This window comes from Crocuta crocuta, unplaced genomic scaffold (assembly GCF_008692635.1).
Source record: "Crocuta crocuta isolate KB4526 unplaced genomic scaffold, BGI_CrCroc_1.0 scaffold116, whole genome shotgun sequence".
Lineage (NCBI taxonomy): Eukaryota > Metazoa > Chordata > Mammalia > Carnivora > Hyaenidae > Crocuta > Crocuta crocuta.
In genome coordinates this window covers 645,719-664,866 of record NW_027531562.1, presented here as the reverse complement: position 1 = coordinate 664,866, position 19,148 = coordinate 645,719, and the positions used below count along the sequence as shown (strand labels likewise).

The 19,148-nt window shown below is 43.9% G+C and overlaps 1 protein-coding gene across 1 annotated transcript in view; it reads left to right on the top strand.

Moving 5' to 3' along the window:
• Positions 1–19,148, top strand: part of NPAS3 (neuronal PAS domain protein 3) — a 743,536-nt gene that overhangs the window by 720,975 nt on the left and 3,413 nt on the right. Inside the window, 3 exon segments of the mRNA XM_077772747.1 lie at positions 12,899–13,046; positions 16,572–16,696; positions 18,448–19,146. Coding sequence (XP_077628873.1) covers positions 12,899–13,046; positions 16,572–16,696; positions 18,448–19,146 — 972 coding nt within the window.

Genomic DNA, 19,148 nt, shown 5'->3' with positions numbered 1-19,148 from the left:
GAATCTTAATTGAGGTCTAACTTCAGAAACCTGATGCTGACAAAAAAAGAACTATGTCATCCTCAGTTATTATTTGGAAAACGTCATGCTATCTCTCTGGGATTTGATTTACAGCTTGAAGAAACACAATTCCTCAGGAACAGTGAGCTAGGGCAGTTCATTTCTTCCCATGAAGCAGAGGTCTCCAACAAATATGCTTGATGCCATTCTTTCCAATCTACTTTTATCTCATTTTCAGTAACCAGAATAATTTGAGAGTGCTGAAAATAAACAACTCTGCCATTCACTATTGTACTAGTCTCCTAATTTTTCTGGTATCTTGCCAACTAATAAACAGAGGAGGTATGCTTTTAAATTCTGTGATTTTTTTTCATTACTTGATATTGACATACTGGCTATTGCTTTATGATTTAGCCTACTAACAATGATTGAGTTCACTCTTTCAACTCATACACACGACTTCTAATTTTAAGTTCTTTTAATAACCTCAAACACATGAAAAACAAATAAAATGAGCTGATAATTCTGCACAGTAAAATACACTTCACATATTTAGCTATCACGCTGTGGAATAACTCCACAATGTCAAGTAGCACACAATTAGTAAAACTGTAGGGGGAGGAAAAGGAGTGTTTTGATCCTGAAGAATTTTGATCCTAATCAGATTGAAATTTCAACGTTCTTGTAGTGCTTAATATCTTCAATCACACACACACACGCACACATGCGCACACACACACAAAATCAAACTGATGCCAGTGTCAGGTTTTGCATTCTGTGACTGAAATAAAATGCTAAAATATACAAATGCATCTCACTTTGTACAATAAACATTAACATCATTATAAAGTAAGATTGAGTCTAAAATTGTGTGATGGAATGTCTGATGTTTACCTAATTCTCAAACCAAAGCCAGCCCAGTAACAAAATGACAGAGCATGTAATAAGTCTCGGTTGTGTAAACATTGGAAGAAAAGGCAAAAAGCCAGTGTGTAGCATCCCGCTCGTCCAAAGCCCTAGGCTATTACTGAAGGATGCCTCAACTGTACCTTCTTGGCAGGAGAAGGTCATGGTGACAGGGAATCAGCTCAGGAATAAAATAGAATTCTAAAACAAAGGGATGGTTAAAAAATAAACCACATTAACTATTTAGCTTTTCTTCCTAGAGCTATTGGCACAATTCCTGTTTCTGTGCATGAAAGGCAGGTTTTAGCCATCTGATAATATTTCTGATATTTTGATATCTGTCTTATGCTCCAGTTTACAGATAAAACTTTAAAATAAGAGACTCAATAGTCTTTGATAACTCAAAATGCTCTTTTTATCACTTCTATCTTTCTCCTAGCATAGGCATCTGTAAATCCATACATGAACTTGTCTCTAGAATAAGAAAAGCATAGGGGAATCTCAGCTGCGTCAGGAATTGACAGCTTTCAATTGAACCAAGAACTCTGGACCATTCACTCTCCCACCAAGTTAACATGAGACACCTGATAGTTCGTACTGGCTTTCAGCAGAAAGAATCAGTAAGAATCGCAGTATCCTTACCAACATGGTGGGTGAGTGAAATGATACTGGGATTGGAAAACCAGTGGAGTTGTAGGCCCTTTTCTTTCACACTGTGACCAAAGACCCCTCGGATTTTTTTCCTCACGCCACCTTACTGGAGTCATTGAACCCAATTTCACTGCTTCTCCAGGCCAAATTGACCAAATCAACATTTCACGATTTGAATTTTAAACTACTCATATCAGCAATTATTTGAGCATCTTTGCCTATCACACTGTCCAGTTTTCCACTGCTCAGGAGGGACTGGCCTCAAGATGACCAGTCAAGTCTCCCTGGAGTCCTAGATCCCAGTTAGCTAGCGCAACCATCTACCACTCTTGCCCTGCCTTTAACCTAAATATATATAGAAGGGCAAACCACGAATGCTAACCCCAACAGAGAAACATGTTTTGCATCTCTCTTCCATCCCTTTTAGTCCAGCCTTCTGTCTATAGAAGTTGCTGGATTTGTCTTGAGATACCCCTAGGTCCTTTCTAGGTCAAATCAGCAACGTTTCCAAAACCTGGAAAGATCGGCAGATCTTTACAATGTCGTGCTCCACTACCAAGTCTCAAGGCTCTGCAGCCGTGGGACTTTAGAGCAAAGGAGCCAGAAAGCGTAGAACTGGTAGCAGTTTTCCCTTCCGAGGACCTTACCCAGGATGAAGAAACTCTGGAAGAGTTATTTCACAAAGAAAGAAGGACTTCGAGCTTGTCTATAAGATCTCATACAATTAAAAAAAAAAAAAGCATGGGCTGCCCAATATATTTGGAGGATGTTAAAAAAAGAAAAAAATATACAGTAGCCTAAGCATTTATTTCTTAATTACGAAATTTTATCCTTAACAAAAGTAATACACAGCTACCTGGCATAATGCAATGCATGCTGTTTTGCATCAATAACCCCTACGCTTCCCTCCTGAAGGCGTCTCATCGCCAAATGCAAGCCGACTGCTTAATGCAGGACTAATTAGTATATCCCCTTCCAGTCTGCAGGCCCTCCATTGTAATTCCTTCCCAGCTCATTTTTTTCCACAACTGAGCATCAATCAAAGTAAGTGCCCTGCCTGCCTCGGAAACACAAGATGTCCTCCATGCATTTGTCATCTGCCACGCAAACAAAGGGGGAATTTAATTGTTGATTTGGGTATGCAGCCATTGCACACAGTAAAGGAAGCTGCAATGAAGGGAGAGAGGAAGGCACAAAGTTTGGTGAGTGGGCCGAGTCCAAATAGCACGGGGGACTTTTTTTTTTTCTATGTTTCCATCTTAGCCTTGTTCATTCAGGGCTGGGCCCTCAGGGATTTAGCTGCAACCTGATCATTGGCTGGACTTTTTCCCAAAGCAAATGATTTTTTCCTCTTCTTCTATGAATACGGAAATATCCACGAAAAGAAATATATGTAAGAGCTACTGTGTCAGACTTTTTTCAGAAGCCGAGTCAGCCCATATCATGTGTCTGTCCATTAACCAAAAAAGATGGCCACATGGAGATGAAATAAAGTCAGGTTTTATGCAGAAGCGAATTGCCAGTATTTTTTTTTTTTTTTTTTTGAGGAAGTTCGGATTTGGGCTTTTTCAGTCTAAAGGCAGGCAGGGAACAGAGATCAGCAAGGGCTTTGCTCCACTGCATTTACAGAAATGCAGAATTTCGGGCCCACCCCCAGCTTACTGAATCCACATCTGCAGTTAACAAGGTCCCCAGCGGACTCACATTCAGGTTCACGTCTGAGAAGGACTGATTATGCTAGTATTTAGGAGGTATTCTTGACTGTATGTGAAGTAAAAGTAAATACAAATTGACTAACAATCTTAACGGCTTCATTTTCCTCTTCAGACGGCTGAATCTTATACACAATAGTAAAATAGAAGTGGGGAATTGGCTCTGAGGGTATCTCGGTCCGCGTTCAAATGAAACCAGTATGTGACTACTTGACAAAGAGACAGACTTCTTTACAAAGCTGTCAACTATTAGTTTTCTCCACTGGTATTCAAGAGAGTATAAATGGAAGTAATAGACAACTTGTAAGCAAAAGGAAGTCTTCAGTTTTTTTCCCCAGGTGAATATTTTTCCATGTGTTTGTTGCATGTGTGAATATAAACATTTACCCTGTTCAAGTTCATCTAAAATCTGTGAGTACTTACTGTATACAAAGCTTTGTGGTATTGCAATAATATTTCAAAACTAAGATTTAGTCTCTACCTTCAAGGAGCTTACATACTAGTAGGGAGGATAGCATGAAAACAGCCAATTTTGAAAAGGTGGCATAAAATAAGAACTACTGAGATGAATGTTTTTTATTTTAATGTTTATTTTTGAGAGAGAGACAGAGTGTGTGTGGAGGAGGGGCAGAAAAAGAGGGAGACACAGAATCTGAAGCAGGCTCCAGGCTGTTGGCAGAGAGCCCAATGCATGGCTTGAACCCACAAACTGCGAGATCATGACCCGAGCCAAAATCGAAGTTGGATGTTCAACCGACTCAACCACCTCGGCGCTCCTAACGAGATGTATAAACAGAACACTGAAACCCCCAAGACGGGGGGCAGAAAGGGAGGATGAGAAGTTCCAGAGGTAGCACATCTTCCCTGGAACTTGAAAGAAGATGGCAAGAAGCCAAGGTGGCAGATGGACAGAAGTGGAGGGTCAGGGACATCCCAGAGCACAGAGAAGGACAGAGAATGATACCACACGATCTTTTCTCTCTGCCCAGGAAGTAAGCCAGAACTTCAATTGGACTGATCTATTCTACTGAAATCCTACCATGGATCCTTGGGCTTTTCCTTATTACTATTTCAATTAGTAGCTGCTTTTATAATCATAAAAAGAAACACCTGATATTTGAGAGTAACTAACCCATTCCTCTTATAACAAGTTCAGAAAAAAAAAACTTCTAAATTATCCATTTAAACCTAAATCGGCCTAAATAAAATGAATTCCATTACTTCTTATACTTTCTACAAGACTAAGAACAAGATGCCGTTAAAGGTTTTATTTTTTTTTATTTTTTTAATGTTTATTTGTTTTTGAGAGAGAGCACGGGCACACACATGAGCAGAGAGAGGGAGACAGAATGTGAAACAGACTCAAGGACTGGGACATCATAACCTGAGCCAAAGTCAGATGCTTAACCGACTGAGCCACCCAGGTTCCACACAGGTTCCCCCAGTTACATGTTTTATAACTACTTTCCTTAAAATGTTGATTTAATGACACCTCGCACATCTCAAAAAACCTCAAACTTTTCCTTGTTTAACACAAGTGAGCAACATAAGGATTTAATTTGTGCATGCGTTTAGCATACAATGGTTTTTCCATTAATTTAGTGTTAACTAAGGATCAGGTCATTTGAACCTCTTTATGAACTCCAAGCCCCCTCTGGCTTCCTAGAATTGTTGGTGGGGCACATCCACTAGAATGTATCCAGTTACAAGTAACAGAAAACCCAAGCACAAATGACTTCAACTTTCTCTGTAACCCTCTCAAGTTTCTCTTCATGATCCAAAGACAGCTGTGGCACTGCCCATCACCAATTCCTCACAAGACAATGTCCAAAGTCGGAAAAGGGTCAGTCACTCTTTGAGGTTCGTTCTTAAAGAAAATACTCCTACAGGGCCCCCAGGAGTGAGAGGCCCCTTTACGTCTCATTGTCCAGCATTTCGACAAATGCCCAAGCCAGATCACCTACCAGATGGAATTTGCCATGACTGGTTTAAACAATCCAAGTTTGTCCCCCACTGACACTTGGGAGAGTTCCCTTATCCAGAAAGAAGTGACAGAAGAACTATTCCATACCCAACATGATGACTGCTGCAGGATGCATAGGAAAGTTGTCGGGAGTAACTCCTAAGAATTCAAAAGGAGCACATTGCTTTCTTTTCTCCCTCTTTCTCTTCTTATTCTGCCTATATGAGAAGATGAATGTTAGCTGATCCTGCTGAGGTCATTGTTTCATAATCTATGTAAGTCAAACCATCATGCTGTGTGTTTAAACTCACACAGTGATATATGTCCATCATTTCTAAATAACACTGGGGGGAAAAAAAGAATAGCTGTTCGGTGGACAATCAACGATGTCCTCTACATGGGAGCATCTGTAATGTTTTCAACAACCAGGTATTTGGGTTTCTGAAAATCTACACAATAGGTGAACAAATGAAACTTGTTTAGGCTCCTTTAAGTATTCCTGTTTTTACCAGACACTAGTTTCTGTATACTCAGGCCTCACCACTTATCTATTTCTTATTAAAGATGTTTAGTGCACTTCCTAAAATGACCCCATCCAGAAATATAGGTTTCACAAGAGGCATAAATCTGAGTCTAGTATCCAACCTTATCCTTTTACCTTGTTTTAGTTCTCCCTCCATTCCAACTTTCCCTTGCCAATACTTCATTTTTTTTAAATATTTTTATTTATTTCTGAGAGAGAGCGAGAGAGACAGCGTGAGCAGGGGAGGGTCAGAGAGAGAGGGAGACACAGAATCCGAAACAGGCTCCAGGCTCTGAGCTGGCAGTCAGCACAGAGCCCGACTCGGGGCTCGAACCCACGAACCACGAGATCATGACCTAAGTGAAAGTCGGACGCTTAACCGACTAAGCCACCCAGGCGCCCCGCCAATACTTCATTTTTAAAGGGGGGGATAGGATTCACTCAGGCCAGGTCAGACCCCCATGCTTTCACAGACCCTCACACCACTTGCCGTAAGAGTTATCACAGTTCTAAGTTTCTTAGTGAAAATGCTAAGTATCTGTCTCCCATAGAAAGGCAAATTGAGGTAAATCCTTTTTTTCAGGATAAAGAAAACTTTTCCAATAGTTCCCAATGAGAGACTTCCCTGTGGATCTCACTGTCCAGTGTTTCACCATATTCCAAACCTGAAATCAATCACTGGTAAGGAAATGGAATTACCATGACCGAGACGAATAGGCGAACAGGCCCACCACCAAAGTTTGCTTCCTTCGAGATCCCCCACTGCCTCGCACAGAATAGGCACTCAAAAGAACACTGAGTGAGTGAATCAATCCACCATCTCCCTCATTTCCTGACTGTAAATTTTTCTTATTTCCATGCTGAAGAGTTCGCTGTTTCCCTTTATGTAGCAAATCCCCAACAAAAAAAAAAAAAAAAAAAAGTATAAGAGCCAAGAAATACTGTCCCTAACTACTTTAGGCCAAGAAGGGCAGGAAGGGGTGGTACAGAAACTCTGGTTACACTGAAGCAAGCTTGAAAAATAAATCTGAGATCTCAAATGTCACTCTTGCCAGCCATCACTTTGATTTTTCTTGTCCTAGAACATGATCCCATCAGTGTTTAAAAGGCTTGGTCTCCAATTCAGTACATTATCATGAAGAAAAGGGGAATTTATTTTTTAAACTTAACAAATTGACATGTCCTAAATCAATGAAAAGTTTTCTCTGCATGATTCAATATTAACAGTTAATAAAAATCTATCAATTGGCAGTGGTATAGGAAAAAACCTCTTCTGAGGTTATAAATCACACGGATAGCAATTCTAGCAGGGCCTGTCATTAATGTATTAGGGGGAAAATCCATAGATGATGCATCGTCATTCACGGAACATCCACAGGTCTTCTGTCCTCAAGCTCGTAACTCACGTTAAGTATCAAATATCATTAAACTTTACCAAATATTGCTTGGCACAGAGATACACACACACACACACACACACACACACACACACACACACACACCACTACAAACCAATTCATGAATGCCTGCTATTTAAGACATCTAGCTCACTAATTGCAAAATCTATAGGAAAGTCTGCACAGCATCAAAGCCTTGGTTGATCCTGTGAGCAGTTCCAAATGAAAAACGGTCTGTGTTGCAAGTAAATAAAGCGCTTAATGCACAGATTCTGCCTCTAATGCCGTTTCTCCTGTGGGTTTTGAAAATGACCTTCCTGTGAGCATCAAGGACTATAACTTTTAGATAAAGAAACTTGTTCCTGTTTTAAGTCTGTGTCAGGTTCATTCCCCTATAGCCCACAGTTTTCAAAAGCAGAAGAAAAAGTAATCCAGAATTAAAAAAAAAAAAAAAAAAGTCCTGTTTCCAGAATGAAGTTCCCTGTCAGCCTGCCTTGGGCCTTAGGTAGAGAAGCAGAGATTAAAGAGTCAGTATTCTTTTTCAAGTTTCATCTGGCAGTTTTGTGAATGTAGAAAGAAAACCAGTGGCTACAGCTAAGCACCCAACTGTGGTATTAAGTAGAAAGTGTGATTCTAGCACACACATGCCCCCTTACTTGCACACACTCCACATTAGTGAATTCAGAAATAACACTGGAGTTCCTCGGAGAAGGCACCCCCTTCCCCATTCTCTGCGGCCACTGATGAAGGTACCTCAAGGAGGGGTGAATGGCGCCGCAGATGCGTCCTCCTATTGCCATGACGATAATGAAGCTCTTTGTTCAGCTGTGTGAATGTGTAGTGTGCAATCTCCGATGATCTCATCATTTCCTATTTATTCTATACTTACCTGAATACGCCAAGTATTGCAGCTTTTTAATGCATATGCAAACCACTAAAATGTCCTTTTGTGAGACACTTTGCTAAAAGACCGCTTTTGATATGTGTTCTTCATCTCCTCTTCAAACTGAATTAGGCTGCTTCCTTCTTTGTAAGACACAAGTAACTCACTATTTAGAATCTTTGGCTTTGATTTGGTAGAACAGCCCAACAGGAAGGGACCATGTTCTCTTTTTTTCTCCATATTTCTGAAGGCAAACTTGTACTGATTTGTTTTGATTTACTAACAGAATCATGTTCCTGCCACAGGCACAGGCTTCCTTTATGTCCTTTCAATCATCAGCCTATTTCTAGGGACAAAGTTTTCCCAAGGAAAACTGAAATCCCTCTGTTTGGTGACTGTGCTGAGCCATGGATGTGTGCTTCAGCAAGAGTCCGTCAGGTTTCACGGGGAGAGGAGTTTTCCTCCACGAGCACAACATTTCTTGTACTCCTGCCACGAAGCTCAAACCAAGAAACCAGGTGACATTGTTGAGTGATATTCAATAAAACTGATGAGCATCCAGCCTTTTGGGGAGGGGGGGAAGCGTGTATTTGACACAACAGGTCACATGTCCTAAAATGGAAGTTCTCTGCAGTTTTCTTTTGATTAAACTGTATTTACCACTCCCTTCACAGTTGGGGTGGGTGGTATTTTGACGCTAAAAGCCAAAAATTGTCAACTGAGCAGGATTGTAGCAGTTCAACCAGGTGGAGCTAAGTCTCTCTGTTATATTCTTGTCACACATGTGGGGTCACCTCTGTCCTCTGAAGAGCACAGTCTGTAACTCACAGGCACCTTTGGCCTGGAAGATAGAGTAGGGTGGATGACGGCTTCTTGGTTCTCCTCAGGGCCATAGCTATGGAGACCCATTGGTTACACCCCAGACGTCAGAGTAAAAGAAACAAGTTGCAGAACCAAGAAACAAGTAGCAGAGGTGCTACGAATTATACCCAGGAATATTCCAGATTGCAAATGGACCTGCGAAAAACTACACCCCGCCTCCCCACATCTTCATCATAACCCTGTAAGAGCTCAGAAAAGGCCATTGAAATGTTGTGAGATCCTTAAAGAAAAACCAATGCCTCTGGTACAACTTTAAAAACATAATCCTAGACATACTGTGATCAGTGAGGTCAATGAGGGACACACAGAATGTTGGAGCCAAAGTTTTGGATCAAAAGTAAACTTTGCAATAAATCCAAGAGAAGGTGCCAGGTCATGTGTTAAAAGTACTCAAACCATATCATGGTATAAAACTAAAACTATGAGCCATGTATAAATTTTCTTTCTCTCTCTGCTTCCTCTCTTTATAGTTTGAGCCACAGTGTTATGAATTTACTCCTCAGCTCTTTGGTCTGATGAGTACGTATCTCTTTTCAAGGGACAATTAGCTATTTTTTAAGGACTTCCATATCAAGTAACTTACATCATACTTTCTTGGGATTTTCCCCACAAAAGGGATTGTAGGAAATAGCCTGACGCAAACATTCTCTCCTTTTCCCTCTGTGATTGAAAGCTAAAACTCACAAATAAAAATAACAGGCCCTGGATTAAAGAGAATTGAAAAAGTTTTGTGTTTTTCAAGTTGTCTAATTTATTACAAACTAAAAATCTCTTTCAAACTGGCACCAAGGTGGCTTTTCTTCTTGAGCTGATTAGGACCACATGAGCTCAGAAAAAGCTGTCAGATCCTGCCTCTGGCGCAGCTGGAATGATNAGTTTTGTTTTTTTTTTTTTTTTTTTTTTTTTTAAGAAAGAAGCTTCATCCCAAAGTCATAAATTTTATAGTCTGGAGCCCCAAGCAAAAATTATTCCTTGTTCGTTTTAAAGGAAGCAAAATTCCATTGTGATTTCTTTTTATGGGATCTCCTGGACAACAAAAAAAACCAACCAGCTCAATATTTTGGTCACCATTTCCTGCCATAGTGGGAGCTAACTCGGCTCCTTCTCTCTCACCATCTAGCTTCCCACTGGCACATGGAAGTCTCATTCAGAAAACACTCATCTTCAGGAAAAGAGTCGTGATCTGTGTCCAGGCCAGAAAGTACCTTTACCTTTCAGGACCGGTTTTGTCAGTCTAGCCCAGGCCAAGCGCATGGATTAGGTCAAACCTTTTCTCTTCAGCGACCACAATGGGCTCCAGGGACCTGCTCTGGGGTGTTTGCCACAGCAAATGAAAGCACTCAGGTAGCTGCCTCACTCCCCAAGGAGCGTGAGGGGACACCCACCCACATCACTCCTTCCACACCACTTCGTCACGTGAAGACCTACCCAGCCTGCTGCTTTTGGTTAGGGCTCCTCTCTTTGCTAGGCGGCCCTTGGCCTGGGTGATGAAGAAGTCTAAGCTAATGTATTCCGGGGCCCTCGTAAATTTATATTTATTCTCAGGAAACAGATGCACTTTAATCAGACCCAGAGTCCTATTGCCTGTGCTCCAAAAGACGACCCCCTATCACCGGTCTTTCAGCCCCCTTCACGGCAGGTACACGGAGCCCACTAAGGAGGCAGATGTTTTGCTGGCTGTACAATTCAGAACGGAGATTGTGTTTGTTTTTAAGTAAGAGAATGTATTATAAGGAATGGGGGTGGGGGTCATCTTTATGTTGATTCTGCACATTCTAATTTAACTTTAGAATTCCCTTCTCACGTTGCCCCCTTTCTACGTACTGTATTCTGGTTCTGGGGGTAATTTTTAAATTTTGCCTATGTGTGGTCACAATCCAGTCTGGAATCCCCAGGCAGGCTGGGCTTCTCCAGTGTACCACATCAGTGTTTTCCCCATGTGATTCTAAAAAGGGGCTCCTTAGTCTCCTTGCCCTTGTCAACAATCCTTAGAGCCCCTTGAAATTCTTCCTTATTCCAGACACACGGCAGAGAGAATTCTACACCAGCCACTGATTGGGGTGCTACAAGTTTTTCTCCATGAAAACAGTGGGCAGAATTTCATAACCCGTCATTCCTCTATTAATAGTTAACCAGGTTGAGAGGATTTGAATAAAAGCACATCTTGTTGCATGCAACGATGGTTTGACAGAAGAGCTGTATGGCAGAGTTAGTATTTCACTGCTTTCAGCTTCACCACGCAGTTTTGTAGCCGGGAAGCCATGCATGCAGAATGGCAGAACTTACAATTGCCTACACCAGGAGAGTACAATGCTACCTGTGGAGCCTCGCCACCCAGAGATGATGACAGTTCCGGGCCTTGAAAATACCCTCAACTGTTGAATAGTTTCAGCATAGAGCCCGCCACTTTTTGAAGCACTCATCAAAGCAAATCTTTTTTCAAGCACCTGTTAAGACATAATTATTAAATTTTACAACCACCCATTCAGTGCATTGTGAGAAAAGGGGAGAATGGGAGAAAAGCATCAGAGCTTCTGTGCTGATGGATACAGTATGTGGAGGTTGATTTTTGATCACTTCGGGAGCCAGGAAGAATGGCTGAGACGCGACGGGATGAGCTTCAACAGCCTTACAACACGGCTCTTTTCCAAAGTGACTTCCCCTTACCCATCCAGCACCACCCCCCCCAAAAAAAAAATCAAAATGTACTTCATGAAAGTATTGTATATGAAGCACTTATTAGCCGTAATTAAATGGACAATATGAATTTACTACGTCTTTAGGACTCTGGCTTGTTCTGGTTTAGAGCAAGATGATTAATGCAAATACATATTACTTGAGATAACCATTTAGCAGCTAATTTAGCCAAATTTATTACAGCAGTTAGAGGTTTTTCATTTTAGCAGACGGAGACAAGGACATGCCAAAAAGTGGGCAACGTGGACGAGTGCACACTGCCCTCTAGTGGCCAACCAGCTGGCGCGCCTTTCCGGGGGTGTGGAGTTGCTGCGATCCCGCAGCCAAGTAGTAACAGCAGGTTTTGCACATTTCCGGCATCCTTTTAAACCATTCCTTTCCATAGCACTTTATTTCAGGGGATGATTTACTGCACTTTCCCGTTTTACTAGCTCAGGAGTACCCAGATACAAATCAAATCAATTTCAACTTGGCAAGATTTTGGTTAAAGTATCATTTTTAACATCTGCATTTTAAAGCTCTCCTTCAGTGGGTATTTAATGGCACCGTTTCACATTACTGATTGTTTTTACTTGTTCCTTCATTTGGGGCCATATTTCAGAGCCTGTGTGGAGCTGTCACTCTGTTTGGCTCTAGCCAAGTCAATTCTGTGCCTCCCTTAGGCCACTGCTTCTCTCTGACTTGGTCGGGAAATTTATTTTGTTCCAACATTCAGTAAAGTCTCGCCAGAATTTCCCCTGACTGACCAATGTAAATTTCGTTCATATGTGAACTATAAATTCTGCTAGACAAGATCAAAAGGAACAGACGTATGAGGACACTGGTTGATACTGCTTGCACTGAGGTGAAATGATCAAAGACAAGGGGTAGCGCATCTTCGGAACCATTCAAATATCTGGAATCTCAAAGAGATCTACCTCGAAGCTATGAATAAATCACATACAAATTTTCCTTTGTTAGCGTCTGACGTCAAACCCATTGACAATATCCACACCACATTAGGTATTCTGTGAGCCAACAAGATTTGTAGCCCTTTTATTCTTTCACACCATGGCTGCCCAAAACGGAATAAAGTCTTGCTACAAATGCTAGTAACCCTCGCTCCACTGAATTGTTGATTTTATTTGTCCTACTAATGGCATTATACATTAAGCATACAGAAGGGCACCCCTGGCTTAGTGCAGGACCTCCCCTCTCTAAGCTGGCGGTTTTACCGGGATGATAATCATTTGGTCCCCGTCTTAATACACAATGCCTTCCGTTTGTTTTGTTTTCTCCCCCCAGTGCTGAATAAGGGCCAGTGTGTGACGAAGTACTATCGTTGGATGCAGAAGAATGGAGGATATATTTGGATACAGTCTAGTGCCACCATAGCTATTAATGCCAAGAACGCAAATGAGAAGAATATCATCTGGGTGAATTATCTTCTTAGGTATATTTTCTAATTCTTTTTCATTTCTGTGTCAGTTATAAAATATGCAGCCCGTGGTTAATAGCTGACATGTTTTATTATCTTTTGGCAGTATCTGGTGTGGAATTATGTAGAAATTCTGCTTTTTTCTTTCCACAAGATTCAAAGACATATGCAAAGATCAGAGCAATGTTGGAGGGGACTTCCGGGGCAGAGCCACAAAATTTTCAGTAATTCTTGGTCTGTCAACGCTCTGCAGACATTGCTTTGGTTTCCCCACACATGTTCAGGTTAGAGGGGGAAAATGCAGACTTTTGCCTACAGATGAAGCATTCAAGAAAGCACCACCTTCTCCCCACCACATGAACCTACACTTCTGCATTCCAGTCCTTGAGAAAATTAAGCAAAAGGGCATGGGGAAGAAGTGGCAGGGTTCACTCTATGTCTCCTGTATTGCATCCCTTTGAAGCCTTAAGTAGATTACATAGCATCTGATCCCCCCGGGGCATTCAAGTTTTGGTGAGTGAAGTGAGTTGCTTTGCCAGAATGAAGGCAGTATCAGTGTATGAATGCAGGCCCTCTCCTTTTGCTGAATTCTGTGGGATCGCACCCTTCATCGCTATTTTCATGTGCCCTCACATCTGCATCCATGAATGAAGCCAGGCTCACCAGCTTCCTAAATTCCAGTCTGCAGCCCCGTTTCTCGCTCCTTCCTCATCTGCCTTTTGCCTTTGGAGTCAAACTGGCAAACAGACAAACAAACAAAAAAAAAAAAAACAAGGGCAATGGCGTGGGTGGTCTGCTTTCGGGTGGCAAGATTTCCCGGAGGTTCTCCACCAATCCTGTCCTGAAGTTATCAGAATGCTAGGCCTGGCTCCCTCCCACTACGGTCTTTCCAGTTAGGGGCTTCTCTTGGCTTTAAAGCCACCAAGCAGGACCCACACGTGGTCTGAATGGGAAAGCTTCCGATAGGTCTTATGAATGGAAGTTGGTGCCCTTTGGCTGATAATCTAGACAGGGAGTACCTGAATCCCATTTTTCTTCGAGACAGCCAAATGGGGCCGAGATGCTGGCAACTGTGGCTCATCAGCACACTGACCCTTCCGAGTGTTTCACGTACATTGGTGATGACTTGAAGGCATGAATGTGCTTGCTACCAATAGCATATCAATCAGACACTAATGATTATAGCTCTGGAGAGGCCCTTAATGTGCACCACTTAAAAGAGTCTTCATTTATCTACTTTCTCTTTCCTTTTTTGACCTCTTCTACTCTACATTAATTCTCTCTAAAGGTTCCAAGTATGTGTATTTAATGTGGCTTTCCCTGAGGCCTGATTTTCATGCAAACTTGCCCCTGTGTTTGTGATATGCTCAAGATGGGTTTTACAAAGAGGTTTACAGAACAGTGGCTATGGGTAATGCAGGAGGTTATAAAATACTCACAAGCCAAGGAGAAAATAGACGGTACTGTGGCATTAACATTCTTCTACTACTCAGCAATGGCATCGTACCAAGGAGACCCATTATTATTAAAAATTAGACAGTAGTAACAGGGGCACCATAGGCTGGAAGATATCTGTCCCCCATGCTGACAGAACATAGGGTACTAAAGTCATGTATATGCTTGTCACTCCGGTTCAGGGAGATGTCTTTCTATCTGGATCTTTCTTACTGCCTCATCGATCTCATGACTACTCTGCCCACCAAATGGAGGGAATGAGAAGGGTTAAGGAGAGGTCAGTCCATACGGTTGTGGACGCACACCACTGATCTGTGATACAAGCGCCTAAGTGTTTGGTGATTCTAGTCCATCTACTTTCATAGGGAGAGGAAGGAAGCAGTTTGGGGACCCAAGACCAGTTTTCAGGCTCAAGAGCCTCACTCTCAGACATGGTAGACAGATCCCAGCTGACCTAAAGACTCACCCCGAGTTCAATAATGGAAGGCTGCAAGTCGCATGACAAGTGACTTGTGAAACCCCACGGCATCTGGACCAAAGGAGATTAATATGGATGGGCTTTAGCAGAGAAAACTCTACCTTGTCTGCCATTCACTGGTATCACTTCTATAGGCTAAAGACTTAGAAGGAAAGGACTTGGCCTTGGCAAAATGGCAACCGTTGAATATTAGCAAAAGAGTTGCTCACTGAAGTTTGTTTTTCTTTCTCATGTTCTTGTCCTTTGTTCTTTCCTGAGCAGTATTTTCATGCCACCTCTTCCTTCCCAGAATCCCTCACTTCTGGGTTCATCCAGGCCTCCCCTGCCCTGTTCTGAAAGGATTGCTCCTCCAGTCTTGCTCCTGTTCCCTCACGTGTTGGTAGAATTACGGACTCCAGAGTGTTAAGAGACTGCCTAAGTGCTAAGGCCACCTTCCCACCATTAGCCTCATCTGTTTCTCTAGAGAACTCTGCTACTGAAGCTAATTCACACTAAGGAGTAAATGCCTGATAACCCATTTTACTGAATTAACCCTCCCAGTGACTGGCAGTTTTAGAGTGGTTACTGCAACAGTGACTCTTTAATATGGGAATCTCATTAGAATTCTCTAATTCTAGAGAATTATTGTAAGTCTCTGGTTGGCTGGCCCATCATGGAGGGTAGAAGAGGCATTTTCCAGTTTGAGGCCAGACCCTTTCCTTGTGCCTTCAGATTACAGTAGCCTACACTGCTTGTACATTGGACTGGCCTTGAAGTGGCATTTCTATAAGATAATGAACTCAAACTGACCCAACACACTCTCTTTTCCAGAAGAGGCTTGTTTCTGAATTAAAAATAGAAGAAAAATTAAGCACATTTGTGCAAATGGGGTTAGAGCCATTCTGTTTGGGCCTCTTTCACACTAGGACTCTCCCCACTGCAATCAGAGTTCCAGCTTAACAAGCCACAGGTGTACGCCACATGAGCAGTTGAAAATGTGATTGTAATGGGTGTGTTGACAGTTCAGTAGCCATAATCCATGCATCCCAAGGTGCACCTGTGCATCTGTCAGATCATTAGGCGCCGAGGGCTCTGCGCCCGCAAGCGCGCACACACAGGCACACACACACACACCCTGCCGCCTCCCCCATCAGTAGCTTTAGAGCCATCTGAACAGCTGAGAAGCTCCATCAAGGAACCAAGACCAGGGAACTGAGGCAATGGACTCATTAGGAGCCCAAGAGAAGATAGGGCACAGCAGGAGGAATAGGAAGGAAGAGCTGAGAGTACTTCTCATCCTCCCTGCCCCCCAGGTGTTAGATGGGCGGGATGTCAAGCGGCACACTTCCCTGGCGCCCAGTGCTACCTGATTATTTAAAAGCTTTTTAGTGGCTTTCCCAGAGCCTTTGGGTATTCAGTCATTGTAGCAGGGTGCAGCTGTACCCCAGCACATGAAATCCAAGCTTCTGTCAAAGTCCCATAATGAGCTGAGTAATGATTTCACGTGTAGTCTTTTAAACTCTCTAAACTCCAGACGTAAGGGGCAGGGAAGTGGGGAGAAGACGGTCAAAAGCAAACCATATGGAATGGGGGTCTGCCCTCCTGACGAATGCCTCCCTCCCCCACAGCAACCCCGAGTACAAGGACACACCCATGGATATCGCACAGCTCCCCCATCTGCCGGAGAAAACTTCGGAATCTTCAGAGACATCCGACTCTGAGTCAGACTCTAAAGATACCTCAGGTATTACAGGTACTACTGCTTCTCCGTGTTCTGTAGTGACTGCGTGCCTATCCAAACACAAGGGGTGGGCAGAGGCCAGACGGCCACCATCAGAGCAGAGAACTGTTAAGTTTCATAGAGAGACATGTCACATCCAGTTGGTAGAACCTCTCTACGCATGTGTGTGTATACCAGTATAACACCACCTACATATGTGCACACATATATATGCGTGTGGTATGTATACATGCACATATATGTTGTATATATAAACATATGTATGTTAAGGTATATGTTTATACACATGTAGATACATTTATGCATCCCAATATGCCTGTATGCACAAAAACATACAGAGAGAGACCGACTGATTCAGCGATCACTCCGCATCAGCCCTGCACTGGCCACACAGAAGGAGTCTTGCCCTAACCCCATAGTGAGCTTGGGCCTCTTTACCAGAGCCAAAGGCAGGACTATCTCTGCTACCTCTAACAGTCTGTAACTTTAAGCCTGAAATAATCACATGCTTCTCAAGCTGGGACTGAGCCTCCAAAGCAGGATAGTTAAGGACACTGGTAAGTGACTCTGGAAAGTACCCTTTCTGAGTAGTTCTTTGCGACACAAAAAAGTTCATTTAAAAAGTTACTTTTCCTCCAACCCCCAACTCCCATTCCACAGGCACAGTCAGAGCCAGGGGGCACAGAACTTCACAGAATTTTACAGCTGCAAAGAACCCTGAGCCTCTTCTAACCCAACGTCTTCCACTGAAATCAAATAGTTACATGATTCCCCCAAGGTTCTAGTGCAGGGTGCCATCCAAAAGCATCACAGGACAGCTATAAAATCAGCATCATCCCTAAATCTTCTGAGCTGTGTTACTGGGAAAACTCCCTCTCCCTCTAACGTGCCAGATGGCTAGGGTTCCTCCACCCCCAGCCCCCATCCTTGGGGCACCTGCTCTCCAGGCCTGTGAGCTCATATCCCTCTACCCCAGGCAAAGCTTCAAGGAAGTTGGAGGAGATGAAAAGCACAGAGGACCTTGATTGTCTTCCTATCCTAAACTGCATGCAGTTGCCCAGTCCTTTCCTGGGGCCGAAGTTTTAGAATAGACGTTCTAAATACGTCGTATTTAGCAGAGAACAAAAACAGACAAAAATTCCCTGCCCCGTGGAGCCTGTATTCTAGTTGGCGGAAGAGATTCAGGTCAATGAAAATAAGCACCATCTGATTCCCTGAATGGCTGAGTGCTACCGAGTTGTTCCTCAAACAACCTTAGGAATAGGGAGTGTGGTTTTCAATAATGATCAAATATTCACCAACGGAAGGTACAGACGTCTGTAGAAAGTCACCTTGCATACCATCATGTTTCTGTGTCACTAACATCTTATTCCAAGTTATTTACCCTGACTGCCTGAATATTTTTGCAGGACTTCTCAAATGTTAATGTGCTAAACAATCACCGGGGGATCTTGTTCAAATACAGAATCTGATTCAGCAGGCCTGGGATTCTGCATTTGAAAGAGGCATCCGGGTGATGCAATGCCGCTGGTCTATGAACCACACTCTGAGTAAAGGCCCAGCTAATCGAGGCCCTCAGGAGAGAGAAAGCCCAGGCTTTAGGTAGCAAAGATGGTGGAACAGCTCAGGTGGGCCAACACACCTCCCCAGCCCCGCCCCCACCCCGCCCCAGCACGTGCGACGCGGACGCCGCCCTGCTAACGTGGTGTCTCTTGTCTCTCCTCCCCCCGCTGCCGTCACCTCCGGCCACTGGCCCCGCGTAGAGGACAACGAGAACTCCAAGTCCGACGAGAAGGGTAATCAGTCCGAGAACAGCGAAGACCCGGAACCCGACCGGAAGAAGTCGGGCAACGCCTGCGACAACGACATGAACTGCAACGAAGACGGCCACAGCTCCAGCAACCCGGACAGCCGCGACAGCGACGACAGCTTCGAGCACTCGGACTTTGAGAACCCCAAGGCGGGCGAGGACGGCTTCGGCGCCCTGGGCCCCATGCAAATCAAGGTGGAGCGCTACGTGGAGAGCGAGTCGGACCTGCGGCTGCAGAACTGCGAGTCGCTCACGTCCGACAGCGCCAAGGACTCGGACAGCGCGGGCGAGGCGGGCGCGCAGGCCTCCAGCAAGCACCAGAAGCGCAAGAAGAGGCGGAAACGGCAGAAGGGCGGCAGCGCCAGCCGCCGGCGCCTGTCCAGCGCGTCGAGCCCCGGCGGCCTGGACGCGGGCCTGGTGGAGCCCCCGCGGCTGCTGTCCTCCCCCAACAGTGCCTCGGTGCTCAAGATCAAGACGGAGATCTCGGAACCCATCAACTTCGACAACGACAGCAGCATCTGGAACTACCCGCCCAACCGGGAGATCTCCAGAAACGAGTCCCCCTACAGCATGACCAAGCCCCCCAGCTCGGAGCACTTCCCGTCCCCGCAGGGCGGCGGGGGCGGCGGGGGCCTGCACGTGGCCATCCCCGAC